This window comes from Pleuronectes platessa, chromosome 6 (genome assembly GCF_947347685.1).
Source record: "Pleuronectes platessa chromosome 6, fPlePla1.1, whole genome shotgun sequence".
Classification (NCBI taxonomy): domain Eukaryota; kingdom Metazoa; phylum Chordata; class Actinopteri; order Pleuronectiformes; family Pleuronectidae; genus Pleuronectes; species Pleuronectes platessa.
The window spans coordinates 15,055,549-15,075,364 of record NC_070631.1 but is presented as its reverse complement, the minus strand read 5'-3'; the positions used below and the strand labels follow the sequence as shown (position 1 = coordinate 15,075,364).

General features: G+C 41.9%; 4 protein-coding genes across 6 annotated transcripts; 1 reads left to right on the top strand and 3 right to left on the bottom strand.

Moving 5' to 3' along the window:
- Positions 1-907: 907 nt before the first annotated feature.
- rbp7a (retinol binding protein 7a, cellular) lies at positions 908-2,526 on the bottom strand. Its single transcript, XM_053424069.1, has 4 exons — positions 2,311-2,526; positions 1,837-2,015; positions 1,610-1,711; positions 908-1,476 (listed from the first exon to the last, which is right to left on the bottom strand). The coding sequence occupies exons 1-4, from the start codon at positions 2,381-2,383 to the stop codon at positions 1,417-1,419; spliced, it is 414 nt and encodes a 137-aa protein (XP_053280044.1). The 5' UTR covers positions 2,384-2,526; the 3' UTR covers positions 908-1,416.
- A 2,544-nt stretch (positions 2,527-5,070) lies between these two features.
- On the bottom strand, positions 5,071-8,157 carry nmnat1 (nicotinamide nucleotide adenylyltransferase 1). Its single transcript, XM_053424184.1, has 4 exons — positions 8,109-8,157; positions 7,314-7,497; positions 6,431-6,552; positions 5,071-5,471 (listed from the first exon to the last, which is right to left on the bottom strand). Exons 1-4 carry the CDS (start codon positions 8,155-8,157, stop codon positions 5,071-5,073), a joined length of 756 nt encoding a protein of 251 aa, XP_053280159.1.
- Positions 8,088-18,923, top strand: lzic (leucine zipper and CTNNBIP1 domain containing). Of its 2 annotated transcripts, none has more exons than XM_053424066.1 (7): positions 8,088-8,260; positions 16,855-16,979; positions 17,083-17,218; positions 17,659-17,757; positions 17,870-17,965; positions 18,209-18,290; positions 18,384-18,923. In XM_053424066.1, the coding sequence occupies exons 1-7, from the start codon at positions 8,156-8,158 to the stop codon at positions 18,437-18,439; spliced, it is 699 nt and encodes a 232-aa protein (XP_053280041.1). In that variant the 5' UTR covers positions 8,088-8,155; the 3' UTR covers positions 18,440-18,923. The 2 variants fall into 2 exon arrangements, with proteins under 2 accessions (XP_053280041.1, XP_053280043.1); XM_053424068.1 differs by lacking the exon at positions 8,088-8,260 and adding an exon at positions 16,380-16,600.
- On the bottom strand, positions 9,155-15,358 carry LOC128441935 (nicotinamide/nicotinic acid mononucleotide adenylyltransferase 1). 2 transcript variants are annotated; one of them, XM_053424064.1, is made up of 5 exons: positions 15,232-15,358; positions 11,515-11,670; positions 10,834-11,017; positions 10,258-10,343; positions 9,155-10,004 (listed from the first exon to the last, which is right to left on the bottom strand). In XM_053424064.1, exons 2-5 carry the CDS (start codon positions 11,627-11,629, stop codon positions 9,568-9,570), a joined length of 822 nt encoding a protein of 273 aa, XP_053280039.1. In that variant the 5' UTR covers positions 11,630-11,670; positions 15,232-15,358; the 3' UTR covers positions 9,155-9,567. The 2 variants fall into 2 exon arrangements, with proteins under 2 accessions (XP_053280039.1, XP_053280040.1); XM_053424065.1 differs by having other exon boundaries at positions 11,515-13,653; positions 15,232-15,282.
- Positions 18,924-19,816: the final 893 nt, after the last annotated feature.

Here is a 19,816-nt window from a genome sequence, read left to right as displayed (position 1 = left end):
CTGATGCCTTAAAGCCTCTACAAACACTTTGGCTATACACACACACACACACACATATTAGGAATTAAGTGTGTTGGTGCATGGACTTAGGTGACCTCGGCAAAGCTCTGAGGCCTAATCAACCATGACAAATGAAAGAACCTGTATTAATGAGGTAATACAGGAAATCGACAAATCGGCAGTGTTCCTCTGACCCCCACAGTAGCTGCTGAAGTACTGACAGCCTGTGAATTAATGTATTCACACAGTAACTTTCGCCTCAGTGACCTGAGAAGTTTCTCCTCTGATGAAGCAGCAGTAGTTTCCTGAGCAATACTGTCCCCCTCTGCTGAGAATGAAAAGTGCATGGAACTCATTGCTTTTCATGACCTAAGAGGAAAATGTTGAACAGAAATCATTCTCTTTTACTATACTCATACCGTACTGTGTACTGTGCCATATTGAGCTTGTGTTAAACGTGCAAGAAGAATCACAGAAACCAAGGAGTTACTCTTTATACTTAGTATTAAGAAAAGAATGTGTAAAACAAAACATTTTTTCTATATGGAATAAGAAAATATAAGATAAAATTAAAATCCAAAAATATAAAAGTAACTTTTAAGTAAGGCTGTCACATATATGTAGTAAAGTAGAAAATACAATGGTTTTCTCTAAAATGTTTATCAAAAGCAGCATAGACTGACACAGACACAATCATTTTCCATCTTCTTCCTGTGCTTAGTATCTCATGGGAATGAGCAGGTAATCCAATTCTTGTGGTTAACAAAAGGTTGCTGTGGCCAAGGGGGTAGAGTGGTCGTTCTCCGACAAGAAGGTTGGCGATTCGCTTTAAAATTTCAATAGGGCCTCACTCTCTGTCAGTGCCTCTCAGTGCTTGGGCTCTAATAAGTCAGAACACTTCAGATTATTTTCAAAAAATATTTTATTTCACAGAATTCCAAAACAAAAGCTGTACATTGAGTATTCGCATGAACCCGAGATTTTTAATTTACATATAGCTCAACCAAATACCAGAATAAGAGCAAAAAGCCACTGCAAAGAAAATGTATTTATTATAATTTGTACAAACGAGATTTCTGATATACAATACGTTTCAGAGGCTGGTTATAAAGGCTTCTTTTTCAGCCAGCTGAAAGGCACAATAAACATGCTTGATGCTCTTCATTCTTTATATTTATTACCTGAGGCCAGCACCCGCAAGCTGCAGACCTATGTAGTCTGACTAAAGTAATGCATGGATGCCATCTACTGGTGTACATCCTCACCCCAAGAGGTTATATTCTGCCTGAACTAAGCAATGATGACTCATTACAGAGAAAAAACCACAACCTGAACTTTTTAAGCATTTCTTTTGGTGTAGGTCAGTGGATCTGACACACAATGTCATTCATCACCTAATACAACTCTCTGTCTTCTTCACTCCGACACATTCTTCTTAAAAACCTGCTTGCAAACCTCTCCTTCACAGTACAACTCCTGTGGGAAAGGGTCACAGAAACATAGAATAAATGCAATGCCATAAAAATCTTTCAATAAATATAAATGGGGGCAAGTTATTCAGTATTTAGATTTGTGTAATATAAAGAATTGCCTTTGTTCATATTCTTACCAGATGTAGCTTGTTGTCTTCAATCCAGTGAGTCCAGCCGCGGTTCTTCTTCTCTCCGATCTGTTCACACACCAGTTTATTCCCCTCCCATGTCACCAGTGACTGCACAGAGCGACACAGAGATTAACCCACAACACAAAGCAGTTCCCGCAGCCCAGAAATAAAAGTGAAAACACACTGCAAGATATGCGAAACATTTGCAATAATTTTGTCCCGTCCATGCTCACCTTGAGGTGTCTGTTGTCCAGCCCCTTGGTGAACTCCTCTAACTCCTGGCCCAGTCGGAAGGAGAGGGTGTAGTTCCGGAGGGGGCTGAGCGTTTTGATGATGAACTGGTCTCCCTGCTGCTCAATCACCTTCCTCAGCTTCTGCTTCATAGCAATCTTTCTTAAGCAAGGGCTGATGCCTGAAATAGTAAAGTGGTGTTTCGCCTGAATGAACAAATCTTCCTCGACAAACTCACCCAAAGGCGACAACGCATATTTGTCTCCCTCATAAATAGCACTGATACAACACAGCCAAATGTGTTTTTCCCAGAGTAGCAACGCCTCTCACACCCAGGGCTGTAATTAATCTTGTGTAATGTTGTACCTGCATGTGTTTCACACCACAATTACTTTTTCTGACTGAAATGCAAATATCTCAAGTCATTCAATACAGAGAATAATGTTTAAATAAAATAAGATTGTTACAGGTCTTACCCAGTGCTATCATGTAGCCCTCAAAGTTGACATTGCTGAAGGTGTCCCATGTGCCACAGAGGCTGGGAGGCATTTTGTTGATCTCTTTAAATCCTCCGGAGACGTGCGTGTGAATAAAGTGTGATCATCAACTCCCTTTTCAATGTTTTCACATTCTACTGAAAAGAGGCTGAGACACTTCTCTTTTGTAAGCGACTTGCAGGAATAAAGTCAGGAGTGTCCTAAAATCTCATTCGCTCATGTGAGGATTAGGGCGGGACTCACACCATTGCCAGGGTGTGGAGAGGAGGAAGACAGACGTGTCTGACTGGTTCCACTGGGCAATTCCCTGAAATGATATATAAGGTTACAGATTGATTGAACACACATGCCCACAAATTTAGTTGACCTAAAAATCACTGAACAGTTTAGTTTAGGGCCTAAATCAATTTCTGTACTGATCTACTGTTATGAATCATCCAGACCCCTCAGGTCATGTGGGACAGGTCTGCTTACTGTACCCAGATTCACAACTAAACATTAAGAAGCAGCGTTCAGGTTTTTATGCTTCACATGTGGAACAAGCTGCCGAAGAACTGCAGGTGCAACTCCCAGTTCTTCTAAATCAATGCTGAAGACTTTCCAGTTTGCCACAGCAGTTTATTAAATCGAATGTTTACTATTTTCTTACACCACACAGTTTTCTCTACCCTTACTTTTATTTCCTATTAATTTATCAGTGTATACATCTATTTAACTCTTTTTAATATCTTGTCTTGGGGCTTCAATGCAAATCAAGGACAATCACCTGCAGTTTTTATGAAGATGGCCTGAGGGAACACGACAAACCTTCGCATACAAAGTAAAAAGAAATTTAGTTGATAGTTACTTCCTCATGTGTGGGGAATGTTTTGATACATCTCCACTTTGACAGGAAATCAACACATTGTCAAACACACAAGATGTCTTATGTTCCACTCAGCAGCAAACAGGTCCACTGATCACAGTGTTACTTGCAAAAACTGGTCTGGGTTGTTTTCCAGACAAGACGCCACATGTGCACGGATTCTGTCATCGGCACATGACACAGACATCAAATCATGACTTAACTGAGATTCAGCCACAGTCTTAACCCCAGTTAATTTGCATTGGAACTTATAATATTCAGGTTTTGATCTGATCTAATACCCTCATTGCAACAATAAAAGGCAAATTAATTAGGCACCAAGTCTTATACTAATGTGTTGTAATCAGGTATTGTTTCATTTAAACACAGCTCTCACAGAGAGTCTTTCATTGTCAGTTGCAGTTTGCTGATTCAGCTCTTGATGATTACCCCCGAAAGTTGAGTTTACTATCGTGACGAGAAGCACCTTAATCAAGAACCCAAAGGTGTCGATTTTGCAATTCCTTCACTGAGGGAGTGACAATAGTATCTTAACAGCAATGAAAAGCTTGCGAGGTGGAAAACAAAGAGGTTTATTTCATTTGCAGTGAATACAAACCACACCTTCATTTTTTGATATTCAGCACCAAGTACAAATTTGATTTATGTGTTGAGAAGAGTAGACTGGGAGCGTAAAAGGCTCAATTTTTTTTTGATCTTGGTCGTATTTAAAAAAACTCCTAATTGTGAATCCAAATGTCACTAACGACAGAGCAGATTTATATGAGATTAACATGATCTGAAAGCACACACACACACACACACACACACACACACACACACACACACACACACACACACACACACACACACACACACACACACACACACACACACACACACACACACACACACACACACACACACACACACACACACACACACACACACAAGTGTCACTGTTACTAAATCACTTCACTCAAGCCTTTTTCAGACATGACCTCCGGGTAAAATCCAGCGAATTGGCGATGGACTTTACCTGATGTTTGCCTTTTACATCCAGCAGAGGACCCCCTGCTGTGGGGTTAGGGTTCACATATCATAACATATGTGTAACATAACATAACATTATTCATACATCGACTTCTCCTGGTATTATTCTGACTTTATGCTTGGGGGTCAGGCAGAGAAAGTACTGCAGAGTGTCTCACTCTGACCTTTTGCGGTAACACATGCACTTCATCTGGAGAAAGTATGGAGGAGATGGGGAATTCAGTGCATGTCTGAAAGCAGCTTCAGAGTAGGGCTGCACAATATTAGTGCATGTGTGCTGTTACCTGCCCCTCAGGGTCTGGGAAATACCATAAATAAGCGTCATCATTATTTTATATAATCAACCGCTCATATCGATGAATTTAATTCAGGACAAACGTGATCACACAGATTACAAAGTAGAATTTAGTTGGATGGGGCAGAGGCGGTTGTCTCTCCATTCTCTTCTTCCGACAATCGTTAACTGAAAAGCCCCTGAATGTCTTTCATTTATCATCGAGGGCAGCAGGGCTCCATCTGATCGGCCAAATATATGTACATGCAGAGCACGAGTGCGTTGTAAATGGATCATCATTTATCGCAGTTTTTGGTGTCTTTTGCAATACGTCTATCGCGCACGTCGCGATTGAGATCGATTTTCGATATATAGTGCAGCCCTACTTCAGAGAAATCAGTGAAAAATCTTCTAAAAAACAAGCTTACAGCAAAACCAAAGACCACTGTGTAGAGTAGGCACTGGTGGAAGCTTAAATAAACTGATATGGGTTCAGTTGACAGTAGACCTACAGCCGTCAGTGTAAACAGTTCACACTTCTGTTCTCGCAGCAGGAGAATAAAATCCCTCAGCTCGAGGACGCCTCCAAGTATCTCTGAAGCGGTGCAAGAACCACATCAGCGTTTTTCTGCTCGCTCTCTGCACTGTAGAGGTTGTTCTGTTGAATGTAGCTCACCACAGCGTCTGGCAACAGGTACCTGACGCTCTGACCTCGACGAAGCGCCCGACGCATGTGAGTGGCGGAGATGTCGTTGGTCACCCACTCGTGGACCAAGTGGATGTTTCTGCGATGCTTCCACAGCACGTCCGACTTGTGGATGAACTTGTGCGGATCGTTGCCAGAGCGAGTGATGCAGACCAGACCGTAGCGGCCCACGATCTCATCGATGTCATCCTGCTTCCACAGATTGGGGACCCCAAAGGACTCCAGGACGTCAGCCCCACACAGCAACATCACCTGAGGGCCGTCTGAGAGTAGAGAAAACAGCTTATCAGAAAACTATAAGCACAGACAGTGAGATCATGAGGAGATAAAGAGAGATACTGAGAATTTCATTTCACTTCTGTTTAAGGCTTTATTGCTCTTTTCTTTTTAAAGGTTAAGTGTGTACCATCTCGTGGTGAAGCTCATATTGCAACTAAGTACTCCTCACTTCACTGCTGTACTGAGGTGAGGGGACAGGAAGAGAAGGAGAGACGCTTCCAGACGTAATCATCTCTACGGCAATGTACCGTTTAAATACTATATCATCTGGTTTGTTGGTGCTTATTAAAGATGATCACTGATCGGATAGCCTATTGTTCATGAATGTTTAGAGTCATTGATGATTGATTAGATCCAGTTGAAGACGCATTTCCTTGGCATGGATCTGATCTATCAATATTTTCTGAAGACGCTCAATCAAATCCTGAGCTAATTTTCCTATCACACTTTGATTTAAGCTTCATTATTTAATGTTGAAGTGCTGTATGAGTGACTCCATCTGCAGAACTGCTGCCATGTAATGCACGCCCAACTATTTCAGCACTATTTACCAGACATTTACACAGAGGAGTCAAAGGTCTAAAAAGGCCGTTGAGTTGATACATCTCGAGAAAGAAAGTTGCATTGGGAATGCATTGTTTGGAAGTTGTGCATTTAATTAATAGCTGAGATTTGCATTCCCTTCTTTTCTTAGACTAGATCGGGATTGGGTGTATGCAATTATCAATACTGAGTCAAAACAGCCCAAAATATTAGTCGGTGATTACACAGGAGAATGCAATATTCTATAATATTATTATGCATTATTTCCCAGGCCAGATTAGTGTTAGAAGTTTGAAATTCTCAGAGTAGAGTCAAAACACCCAAAGGCAGAAGCATAAAATAGGACAGAAAGAACAACATTAACATTATACCATGCTTTACATAGCCACACGTGACCTACCTCTCCTTTTCTGATGAGATGAAGCTTCATAACGATTCTCTATTCGTCTTTTTTTGGTGAGTTTGACTGTGTCCGTCTCATCGCAGTTCTGCTGTTTCTCGAGCAGTTTCTCATGGTGATGCCTGAGTGAATGAAGCATCAAACCAAACATCAGATTTTTCTAGATTTATCACCTAAAAAGGGTTTCATTATTTGTTTAAGGTTCAGTGTGTGATTTGTGCGAAAGGGATCTATTGGCTTCACTAGTGTGTTTCATCTAAATTGTACAAATTGTTGTTTTCTTTACCCTCGAGGAGTGTCTGCGGAGGCAGACATGTATTTTATTCAAGTAGCTCAAACTAAACACCTTTTGAGTTTTTTTGACAAGTCACCATTTAAAATGAACACCTGACACGATGAATATAAAATTATGACTAAGACCAAACCCACATTTCTTGTTTGGACTGCAAGGCACAGCCTCAGATGATTCATGTTCATGATTATTATGTCCAACAGTCCATGTCTTTTATTTCCGGGATGAAGTTAATTATTTACAGCAGGAAGTCACACCCTGTGAGACTAAAGACTTTATACATATAGAAACCTTTGACTCAGTTCTGAAATGGCACTGGACCAGCTTCTTATCATTCCACAATTTTGTTTATTTGTGGTTTCATCACTGACAAAGAGGATAAGAGGCAGACATATAAAAATTCATGCAAACAAACTCTGATTAAGAACAACAAAATATCTGACAGAGAGTTCCTTACACTTACTGGCAGATTACCTCGTTGTAGTCTAGTTGTAATTGTAATAACAACATAAGAGACAAACACAACAAGTGCTGCCTGCAGCTATAGCACAGCCACTGCCACTAACAAAAGAAAAAGAATCGTCAACTTACCGAATCACCTCGACCGTCTCCACCCAATCAGGCTGCATGCTCTCCCAGGAACCAAGGGTGATCCAGTCTGAGTTCTCTGTGGCCAATCTGGCCATTTCCAGACGGTGGGAGGCCTCAATCAAACCCTTCTTCTTATAGCCATCGCCCACAGGAGAGATGATCCCACTCACGACCTTATACTGACCTGAGACACAAGGGAGGGAGAGTGTATGAACACTCGATTAGAAACAACAGCACAGTAGATGCGGTTAACTCATAGAAACATGTCTCTTAACATATTTGATTAATTAACAGGAATCCTCTTCAAGGGTCTGTGGTTTGTCCAGATTAACAGGGTCGGGCTGTTGAATTTCTTAAAACTGATCTTTCAGTTTTTTTCAATTAACCTCAGTAAATCAACTCCGTCAAGGAGGTTATGAGTTCACCCTGGTCTGTTTGTTGGATTGTTCATTGGTTTATTTGTCAGCAGGATTACACAAAAACTACTAAACTTATTTCTGAGAAAAAGTGCAAACTGGATTGAGAGTATGTCATTTACTTCCACAGGATGTAGTAAATAGCAGTTAAACTCACGCCACCTGCAGGACATGATCTTTTTAGAGGTGAAAGAGAAAGTAACACTAGCAGTTAAACTCACGCCATCTGCAGGGCATGATCTTTTTAGAGGTGAAAGAGAAAGTAACACTAGCAGTTAAACACACGCCATCTGCAGGGCATGATCTTTTTAGAGGTGAAAGAGAAAGTAACACTTATATAATATTTCCTCTAAAAGATCTATCTGTCATATGAATGTACCTGTGTCTTCCAGATGATCTCGAGCCAGTTCAAACAACCTCAGGTGCATGTTGGTGATGGGGTTGAAGGAGCCGCAGGCCAGCAGGACCACTGAGGTTACACTACGAGACTCCATACTTTATTCTGGAGCAACAGACACGACGAAGACAACAGTGAGTCCACAAACTGTCACAAACCACACAGGTGCAAAACAGCTCTGCTTCTCTGAGTGGATCATAAACACTTAAATCGATGAAAACCGTTAGTAAGCGTTATTATTAGCTGTAAACCTAGAGTCACGTTAGCTTCACGTGTTTCCAGGGAACATTAGCTCAGTAAATTCAAGCTCAAATCGTAGCAGCGGCCGCTCGTAGAGGCTACTTCCGGTGGCCACGGAAAACTACACAGTCACCTTAACAAATAATATTATGATGACTTTTGTTATTAAATCAATAATCGAACTTAACAACTTTAAAATCTCTCTGTCTTGAACACATACCTGTCGAAGTCAAATACAGCGCAGTCTGAGGGGGGACAGGAACTGACGCGGAACATCCGCTAATCTTCAAAATAAGAGCTTGATATTTCAAGTATTAAGAGCACAAAAAGCAAACTATTACAATAATCCCAATACCAAGAACAATAAATATGGAAACAGTAAAGCTGGGGATGGATTTTGGTGAAATTAATACATATTATTAAAGAATGCTAATCAAAAGAAATACAAATTACAGAAGTTATTTCCAATCACTTCTTCTATCTGTTACATTCACCCCTCCTTAATTTCCCCAAGATCCTGAATGAACCGAAGGTTTTCTGTACTAGTAAAGCAATAACAAAGAGCAATATGTTCACATTCACTCAGTCCAAGGCTATGAAGTACAGTGAGTCTATCATAGTCAGTTGCAGTTTGCTAATTCAGCTATTGATGATTACCCTGAAAGTTGAGTTAACTGTCATAACGAGAAGCATCTTAATCATAAATAAAAGGTGTTGATTTGGCAATTTCTTAACTGAGGTTGTTGGGACTGAAATATTATCTTAGCCAGCAATGAAAAGCTTGCGAGTGGAAAACAAAGAGGTTTATTTGATTCACAGTGAATAGAAATCACACCTTCATTTTTGATCTTCAGCACCAAGTAATAATTTGTTTGATGTGTTGAGATGAGTAAACTGAAACATGGTAGAGGGGCAGTTTGCCTTTCACATCAAGCAGAGGATCCCCTGCTGTGTTCATACATGACTTCTCCTGGATTTCTATGGACTTAATACTAGGAGGTCAGGCAGAGAATGTACTGTGGACATCTCACTCGGACATTTGTGTTCACAGATCCATCTCCTCTAAAGAAAGTACGGAGGAGATGCGGAGTTCAGTGCAGTATAAGAATAGACCACTGTGTAGAGTAGGCCCTGGTGGAAGCTTAAATAAACTGATATGGGTTCAGTTGACAGTAGACCTACAGCCATCGGTGCAAACAGCTCACACTTCTGTTCTCGCAGCTGCAGCAGTAAATCCCTCAGCTCGGGTGTCCCCCGAGTTTCTCTGAAGCGGTTCAAGAACCACATCAGCGTTTTTCTGCTCGCTCTCTGCACTGTAGAGGTTGTTCTGTTGAATGTAGCTCACCACGGCGTCTGGCAACAGGTTCCCGCTGCTCTGACCTCGACGAAGCGCCCGACGCATGTGAGTGGCGGAGATGTCATTGGTCACACACTCGTGGACCAAGTGGATGTTTCTGCGATGCTTCCACAGCACGTCCGACTTGTGGATGAACTTGTACGGGTTATAGCCAGTGCGAGTGATGCAGACCAGACCGTAGTCACCCACAATCTCCTCGATGTCCTCCTCCTTCCACAGATCGGGGACCCCAAAGGACTCCAGGAAGTCAGCCCCACACAGCAACATCACCTGAGGGCCGTCTGAGAGTAGAGAAAACAGCTTATCAGAAAACTATATATGAATGTAGCTTTTTTTAACAAAGGGGGAAAAGAAGAATCCATACATTCAAACCATTGGCTCTCGTTATTAAGTTAAACTGAATACAGTGAACCATTCAGAACGTGAGTCGTTACCTGTCTGAAATCATGGATTAAAAAAGAAAGGAGTGAAACGAAGGACAGAAAGAACAACATTTACATTATACCATTCTTTACATAGCCACATGTGACCTACCGCTCCTGTTCTGAGGGGATGAAGCTTCAAAGGTGTCCGTCTCATCGCTTTCCTGCTGTGTCTCGAACAGGGTGTCATAGTAATGCCTGAATGAATACAGGAAGAAACAAAAGATTTTTTCCAGATTTATCACGTAAATATTGTTTTCTTATATGTTTAAAGGTTCATTACATTACATTACATTACATTTCATTTAGCTGACGCTTTTACCCAAAGCGACTTACAATAAGTGCATTCAAACCCGAGGGTACATACAAAGGACGACAAGAATCAAGAAAGTACAATTTCTTCAAAATAAAGCAAAACTACAAAGGTTCAGTGTTTAAGATTAATTACGACTAAGATTAAACCCAGATTTCTTGCTTGGACTGCAATGTACATTATCAAATGATTTATGGTAATGATTATTATGTCCACAAGTTAATGTTTTTTATTTCCCTGATGAAGATCATACTTTACAGCAGGAAGTCACCACCTGTGAGACTAAAGGCAACTGTAAAGCACTGTAAAGCAATTAGTTGTAATAACAACACAAGAGAGCTGCCACTAACAATCGAAAAATAAACCTCAACTTACCGAATCACCTCGACCGTCTCCACCCAATCAGGCTGCATGCTCTCCCAAAAACCTACAGCGATCCAGTCTGAGTTCTCTGTGGCCAATCTGGCCATTTCCTGACGTTGGGAGACCTCAATCAAACCCTTCTTCTTATAGCCATCGCCCACAGGAGAGATGATCCCGATCAACACCCTATACTGACCTGAGACACAAGAGAGGGAGAGTGTATGAACACTCGATTAAAAACAACAGCACAGTAGATAAGGTTAACTCATAGAAACATGTCTCTAAACATATTTGATTAATTAACAGGAATCCTCCTCAAGGGTCTGTGGTTTGTCCAGATTAACAGGGTCATGCTGTTGAATTTCTTAAAAGTAATCTTTCAACTAACTTCAGTTAATCAACTCCGTCAAGGAGGTTATGAGTTCACCCTTGTCTGTTTGTTGGATTGTTCATTGGTTTATTTTCAGCAGGATTACGCAATAACTACAGAACTGATTTTAAGGAAGGGTGCAAAACTGGATTGAGAGTATATCATGTACTTTCACAGGATGTAGTAAATAGCAGTTAAAACTCACGCTATCTGCTGGGCTTGATCCTTTTAGAAGTGAGGGAGAAAGTAACACTTTAATATAATAAAGTGTAATATACACAATAATATTTCCTTTAGAAGATATTATTGTTATTTGAATGTACCTGTGTCTTCCAGATGATCTCGAGCCAATTCAAACATCCTCAGGTGCATGTTGGTGATGGGGTTGAAGGAGCCGCAGGCCAGCAGGACCACTGAGGTTACACTGGGACACTTCATACTTTATTCTGGACCAACAGACACGACGAAGACAACCGAGACTGTGGAGTCAAAAAACTGTCACAAACCACATAATTACAAAGCGGCTGTGCTTCTCTGTTTGGAGGCGGCTGACTTTGATGCCATACTGTTTGGAGGCAGCTGCCTTTGACGCCACACTCTTAGAGTCGTCTAACTGGAGGCATTGAACCTTGCAGTGGAAAACATCCGGTACTCTTACCTCTCTCGTTCCCTCAGCATCTGCCAAAAGATCGTCATGTGGATCACTAACCTACAAAAAGGGACTTTACTTGAGGCCACTTAAGTCCACAATTTGATATGCCTGTGATATGTTTGATACTAAGTGTATTGGGACAGCCTGGCTACCCAACGCTGTTCCCATGCATCAAGTTTTTTTATTGTCATTATTAATGGGTTTGTGGTAGTGGGGCGGGATCAGTGTTGGCTGCAGGAGAGAGAGAGTGAGGATGGGATTCTAGGATTGGGGCCAGGAAGAGAGACTGATTGTGCACCGGTGTTATATGTCAACTAATGATTCTCCCCCCTTTATCAGAGGTAGTGCGCTGGGACACAGGGACTCCAGAGAAAAAGGAGACAACGGCATTTGAGGTCATACCTGCTATCGGGTGGTTTCCTGATGAGGGACCCACAACAACAGAGCTATCTGTAACGGGGTTATTGTTGGTCCACACTGTAAAAGAATGCCGTCCAACCAATCATAGAATTTCCCAAACACTCCACTTGAGCGCTAGGAATTACAGTCGATGAGCAGGATACCTCTTTTATGAACCAGTGAAGGTCTTGCTTGCAAAGGCGATTGGACGAGCCTTGGTTTCACCTTCCGGTATCTAGGCCATCAGGAATTATCAATAGAGAGCATTAGTCGTTTGGAGAAGTCTGTGTTAGTGAGAACTGCGCAGTTTAAAAGCTTCTCCTTGAGGCTTAGGAAGGCAGAGTCGCATAAGTAATCAGTTCAGCCTGCAGGTTTGACCTTTCCAAAGACACCGCGCTTCTGGTTTGACCTTCCAACCTCCCCTCTGCGTTTTTGACCAGCTGTAAGGGCAAACAGAGGCTTTGCAATTGAGGAGCAGTTCGGTATGAAATGCCGGTAGTAGAATATCATCCCAAGGAATGACTTTACTCTTGAGGGCTTTTTGCTCTGATGGGGCAAAGACCAGGATGTCGTCAAGATAGCTAAGCAGGCTACTAAAATGTAGGTCACCAAATATGATTTACATCACTCTTTTGAAATTTGCAGGACTGTTGCAAAGACCCTGTGGCATTATGTCATTCATGCAAGCCCAGTGGTGTTGAATGCAATATATTTCTTGTCTTCAACGTGCATGGGCAGGTTGAAAAAGCCTGACTTTCATTCCATGGTTCCGAAGACAGTATTTTCGCCAAGGGCTGCCAATCAGTCTGACTGATGAGGCAGGGGATGAGCATCTTTGATGGTCCTTGCATTAAGCCAAAAGAAGTCTCTGCATACCCGGGGGTCACCATTTATTTCCCCATATCATTACGATTTGGGAACCAAACTCGGTTTCTGGTTTTCCAAGATTCCAAGGACCTGCTCTTCCATCTCGGTGAGGACTTGGAGTAGCTTTTGGTAATGGAACTCTGCGATGTGGGAGGCGGAAAGAACGGTCGTCTGTGAGCCGGATTCTGTGCACAATTCTCCACAATCTAGATGTTTATTTGTAACACATCCTGGTATTGTTCCAGCATATCCACGAATTGCTTCTTGGTAGAGGGGCTAACTTGGTAACCGTCAATGTCAACATCTCCAAGGCCATGTTCCTCAGTCTTTGTTTTAGGTAAGTATTGTCAACATGTTTGTCATGGGTTACTTTATTTGTGTTGCTCTCTTTCTGACCGGAGCCTTGGAGCAGTTTGAAATCTTTAACTGGAATGCATTGAGAAACATCTGCTAGTTTGCAGTTCCTTTTCAGGGTGAAGGGCTTTTCAGTGAAATTGTCGACTTTCATGGGATCCAGCCATCCCCCCACAAAGGTCTGACCACTCTGCCAAACATGATGGGGTACACTTAGAAGAAGATACACCAGATGACATAGGGACACTATGCAGCAAACTGGTTATTAATGGATTTGTAATGGAACACTGAGAACAGTAGTTTGAAGTATCCTGAAATTATATATTCCACAGTTGAAATAATGGACTTTGCTTTAAAAAATCTCTTAATCTATACAGTACAAATGTTTGATCTTCAGTATATTTAAAGTCAGAGAGGTCCTGAACACAGGCATATTAGTCTTACTCTGAACGTATTGAGCAAAGTGTTTTTATAGAACTTTGAAATATCCTGAAATGATCTATTCCACAGTGAAAATGTCGGACTTTACTTTGAAAAATCTCTTAATCTATACAGTAAATAGGTTTGACATTCAGTATGTAGGTAGTCAGAGAGGTCCTGAACACAGGCATATCAGTCTCACTCTGAACTTATTGAGTGTTTTTACAGTACTTTGAAGTATCCAGAAATTGCCTACTCTTAACTTTTTTTCTTCTTCTGTTTTTTCCGACATAGAAATCCTGCTATTCGAACTGTTTTTTTCCCCCTGTTTTTCCGAGATAAAGATCCTGTTTTTCGCTCAATTTGTTTTTTCATGCTTTGATTTTGAAAGTTACGTATAGGGTCTATAGACGTAGCGTCGCTGACACGGTCAGCCTCTTCTTCTGTATAAATAACAGTGAACTACAAAGATCAATGTTGCCAAGCGGTTAGTTCTCTTATTCTGTCAGGAGGCCTCAGCCGAGATAAGACACGAGAGATGGTTATGGAATCGGGACATAAACTCGTTTATTTTCCTTCACACAATCGATAGAACCCCTTTCCGTTAGGACCCCTTTCAAAACAAGAGTCCCAACCACCAACCTGCTTATAACAGGAACTACACGTCAATCTTCAATCAAGTTTCAAATAAACCTGAAAACATCAGTTGAAAGTCGCGACCATCTTCTGGGGTATATGCTACAGATAGGTAGAGGATAGTTTAAATTTTTCACTATCTCGGATAAACAGGAAAAAAAAGTTCGAAAAACAGGATTTTTATCTCGGAAAAACAGGGGGGGGGGGAAGTTTGAAAGACAGTAAAAGACCCAGAGCTTCTTCTTTTTATTCAAGTGAATGCAATAGGTTTCCATAAAACCCATATATATCTATGGGTAAACCCAGTGCTTAATTTGTAAATCACAAGGTACCGGAACGCAAAGTACATATACAGCGCAGGGATGACGAGACGGGCACAGGTCCCTGAACGCATACAGAAAACGGTGCTGAAAAAAACATGCAAATGCCCACTGACAATGCTGTGGGACTTACAAGCCTTAATTTCAAATAATATCCATGGTATACATTTTATGACAATAATTTACAATTATTTTAGGCTATACTGCACAGCACAGGCAAATGCCCACATCAACACAGATGGGACTTACAGTCAGCAATTAATTTCTCAACATAGATCTAACTTGTAAAACGTAACAAATAAAAGTTCAAAGCTTACAATAAATCACATAAATCTTCCATTATTATTATTTAAAGATTGGCACGGCGGCCTATTAATAGACAGTATGCTCACCATATTTAGTTGTCCAAAACACCCCACATCACGACCATGTCCGGATTCTCCTCCTTCTCCCTGTTTCGGGTTTTACTGCGTGTGTCTGTGACTGCTGGCGCTGTAGCTAGCTCCCGCTCCGGCTGGCGGGCAACCTGACCTGCGGCTGCCGCGGTACCGGCCTCCTGCCCTGGCTTGGCTAGCTGTCGGTGAAGCTGGCTAGCGGTTGCGGAGCTAGTCTCCTGCGGCAGACGGTTTTGCTCGTCAACATGACCGCTGCAACTGCCCTTGTCGCCGCTTGTCGAGGCTTTTCTGACTCGTTTCGAAGCGTCATGCAACTCTTCCTTCTTTTTGAAAAAGGACAGTAAATTCAACTGTCTTTTTGACATGTTTGCATTGAACAGGTAACTCTTTGTTCCTCTCTGCTGCTTGCTCCCCAGATGCGGCAAATTTCAAACGTTTTTGTCTGCGAAGCGGGGTGCATCAACAACAGATCTCCGAGTCTTTCAAATTACGTCGTTTTATCTTAATAAACAACATGAAATTCATGGGATTTGTTATGTAAATTATTATATGAATATTGTGGTATTTTATACATTTTTTATGCATTTTTTAAATATTAACAGAGCTGCCAACTTTTCAAAAAACCTTGGAGTGAGATTTTGTCCGGGGTGACCAAAATATAGCCGCGCAAGCAGAAACACAAGTTGCAAACACAAAAATCAAATTAGAGATTTATTACAAAACGTCACATCAGCGGCGGTGTGTCTTTAGCCGCCGCCGCCCCCCGCCCTGGACGATGTAGTGAACCTCATCCGCGGCGGACCTCTTGTCAGGGGGGGGGGGGGGTTGGGCGTGGCGGCGCTGGCCCACACTGCCTTCGCGATCGACGTATTTGCCACTTGTAAGAAATCACTTTTTTTTTTGGCGTGAGAAATTGGATGTGTGTCACACGCCGAAAGCGTGAGAGTTGGCAGCTCTGTATTAATATATTTTTCTATACATGAGGTACCAGATCAGCCCAAATAAGTCCCGGAACACGGGCAGGCCAAAACCAAGAGGTGCCGGATCCTGTTCCGGCAGGATCCGGCACAAATTAACCCCTGGGTAAACCATCTTATCCGAGTGAGGCGCAGTGGATCGGTGCTTCCGCTGTTGTGACGTCACGTCACGTTGAGCGTGATCGGCCGCACCCACGCGCCTGAGCTGCTGAGCTGCGTTCAACATCACAAACGTCTCTAACGACACTAAATGTCGGGTGAAGCGTTTTAAAGCCAGTGACGTCAGCGGAAGTCCAGTTAAGCGTTTTTAGTCTCCTCGGTAGTTGAGTCGTCAAACCGATGCAAACATTTCACTCAACACAAGACTGATTTCCAACTGAGAAAACCGGGTGAGACGTTTTGTGTTAACGTGCTAGCTAGCTAGCTGCTCCGCTAACTGAGCACCTTCCAACGCGAAGACAGTCTGAGTTTCCAACACAAACCGTTTGTCTACATAGTTTGTTTCGAGCCTAATGTGGAGCAGTTGTGTTGTGATGCTCACTGCTGCCCTTCGTTGTTCGTGAAGACAGCTATCGAGCTAGCTTGAAGTCCTCTGGTGACATACTAGTAACTGTTGTTTTGCTTTTTGTTTTTTTCTCCTCAGGTCGGAGACCTTGTGTTGGGGAGGATGGCATCCCGCGGGAAATCAGAAACAGGGAAACTGAGGCAAAACATGGAGGAGCAGCTGGACAGACTGATGCAGCAGCTCCAGGATCTGGAGGAATGCAGGTGCAGTAGACAGAGATTTAAGGTTTGTGGGTCAGAGCTGGTGATGTGATGGTGTACATCTGTGGCAGTGAATACAACATAGGCGTCTCCGTGTTTGTTCCAGAGAAGAGCTGGACGAGGAAGAGTATGAGGAGACGAAGAGGGAAACCTTGGAACAGCTGAATGAATTCAATGACTCCCTTAAGAAGATCCTGACAGGAGACATGACACTGGTGGACGAACTGGGTGGGATGCAGCTGGTGAGGGACAATCCATTGATAGTGTGAAGTTATCGTTTTTTTAATAAGAATTTACTTCACTTAGTCTGGTCATAGACTTAGTTTGTATAGAGCTTTTCTCAACAGTGCTACAGAGAACTTAAAGGTCCAGTGTGTACGATTTAGGTGAAAGGGATCAATTGGTCGAAATTAAAGAGAAAATCATCCTAGTAATGTTTCCCTATTGTGTTCCATCTAAATTGTACGAATTGTTTTTTACCCTAGAATTGTCCCTTTCTATTTAAATACTTTCTATTTACACCAGGAGTGGGTCCTCTATACGGAGGCTGCCATGTTGTTGTTTTTTACAGTCGCCGGGCTCCTTCTGCCAGTCCAGCTCAATAAATCTTACTGTATTTCGGGACTCCGCTGTTTTTTCAAATTTTTGAATAAATTCAAAAGTATGTCTCTGTCTTCATCAGGCAATCCAGGCTGCCATCAGCCAAGCATTCAAAACTCCAGAGGTGATCCGGCTGTTTGCTAAGAAGCAGCCAGGACAGCTGAGAACCAGACTAGCAGAGGTTTGTGCAGCACGATCTAGAAAATGATTTTTGTTTCTGCGTTTACGGCACTCTGTCCATTGGTCGGCCTGAAAGTTGTCCAACTTCTCTGCGATCCGTTCCCCCCCCCCAGATGGACCGAGATGTCATCGTGGGCAAACTGTCGCGGGACATGTACATGCAGCAGAAAATGGAAATCCTCACAGCCCTGAGAAAACTAGGAGAGAAGGTAAGGAATGCTCACAGCAGAGATGTAATGTGTTTTTCCCCCCACAAGTTCATGAATGATTCACTGGTTTATTCTCATCTCTCCACACCAACTCTTTAAGCTGAACTGCCTTCTATTTAGTTATAAAGTGTCACTGACAGAGTTGTTGCTTCAACACGCTTCAACCTCCCATTTAAAACATTTTTTTTATTATTATTGCCTAATCAAACCTCAAATGAATGACTTTTGTCAATGCCTTGTCAGCTCACTGCCGAGGATGAAACTTTCCTCACTGAGAACGCGACCGCAACCCTGAGCCAGTTTGAAAAAGTGACTGCAAATCTCGGTGAGAACAAGCATTTGATTTCACTGAAATGGTTGATAACACTTATTATTGGTTGAACTTTTACATTGTCTCATTTTGCTTTTTCCTGTTCAGGCTCCGAAGACAAAATCCTGGCTTTAGCCAGCTCTGGGGTGAAACCCAAAGTGTAGTAATTCAGCAATATATTTTATTAACTCAGCCTTTGTTATTACCAGGAAACGAATGTGCCAATTGATGGTTGATTTTGTAAACAATCTGAACTTCTAGGTGTTGCAGTGGATGCTAACACTTTTTTAACAATATGCTTTTATACCCCCCCCCCCCCAACACACACACAAACACATACTTTTGTAAATGTCTTTTAGTTCTGCAGATAAATGTAAAGTTCTATTATAGGTATGAGCATGTGATTTGTTTAAGATGAAGATGTTGCACATGAATGTAAAGGAGAGTGGAAACGTTTCAGGAGAAATATTCTGTGGTGAATTGTGCTGCATTTCTTGTAAGCTGCTGTTTATGTGTGAAAAGAATGATGTGGATTTCCTGTGTGTGAATGCTGCTTGTATTAGAGATGTTATTTTATCTCGACTGTAGCTGTGTATAAGGCTTTGAAGAAAAAAGACGTGCATATAAAACAAGTGTGTAGAAACTCAATGACTCAATGCATTGTTCATACAATTCAACTTATCAGTTCGAGAGATTCTATCCCATCGTTAACTAAACAACTTCCAAATGAGTAAGTAATCAAATCATTGGTCACAAAAAGCTTTGAAATGTTGAATGACTTGGAAAAGTGTGAAAATACATTGATAATACAATACTGACAAAACATAGCAGTGGTAAAAAGTCACAGCTCAGCCAGGAACACATGGCAGAGTGGTGAGTAAATAAAAGCATCTGATCAAAATGTCCCTCTAGAAGCCCCCTAATTTAGATTTCCATTGGAGAACTATATTTATATAGGCAAAACTTTGCTATTGAGATGAATGTAAATATAATTCAGTTTTTGAGCTGTCAGCCCACAGTGAAAAAAATTCCCCTCCGTGTCGTGGACTCGACGGCTTCTGTTTTGTGGAGGGTCTTGTGATGGTTCCAGCAGCCGTCTCATGACAGTCATTCAGTTCGTGGTGGTTTTAACAGGAGTGCAACCTGAGGTCACTCTAAAGAGCCAGGCAGCCTGCACTGTAGCAGTGAAGAGGGTGGCTACAAGAAAAATCAAAACCTGTCTCTTCAGTCAACAGTTATAAAATTGATTGAGTTGAGAGGAACGACTTTAACCAGAATGATAGAAATCGGTAGTGTACTTTTTGTGGAATCGGGCAGACAAATCACAAAGACGTCCCTCAGAGTGCATTCCTCCACCTAACAGGTCCAGCAGTGCCCTCGTGAAATCACATTTAAGTTCACCAGATCTGGATTTGGAAATTACACACACTCCTGTCAGTCTTCTTAACATGAATTATTCTCTGTGAAATCCATGAAAATACCTTCTCTCACAATATTGAAGAGAGAAAAATTCCTGGATCTGTCCCCTGATCTGAATCCAC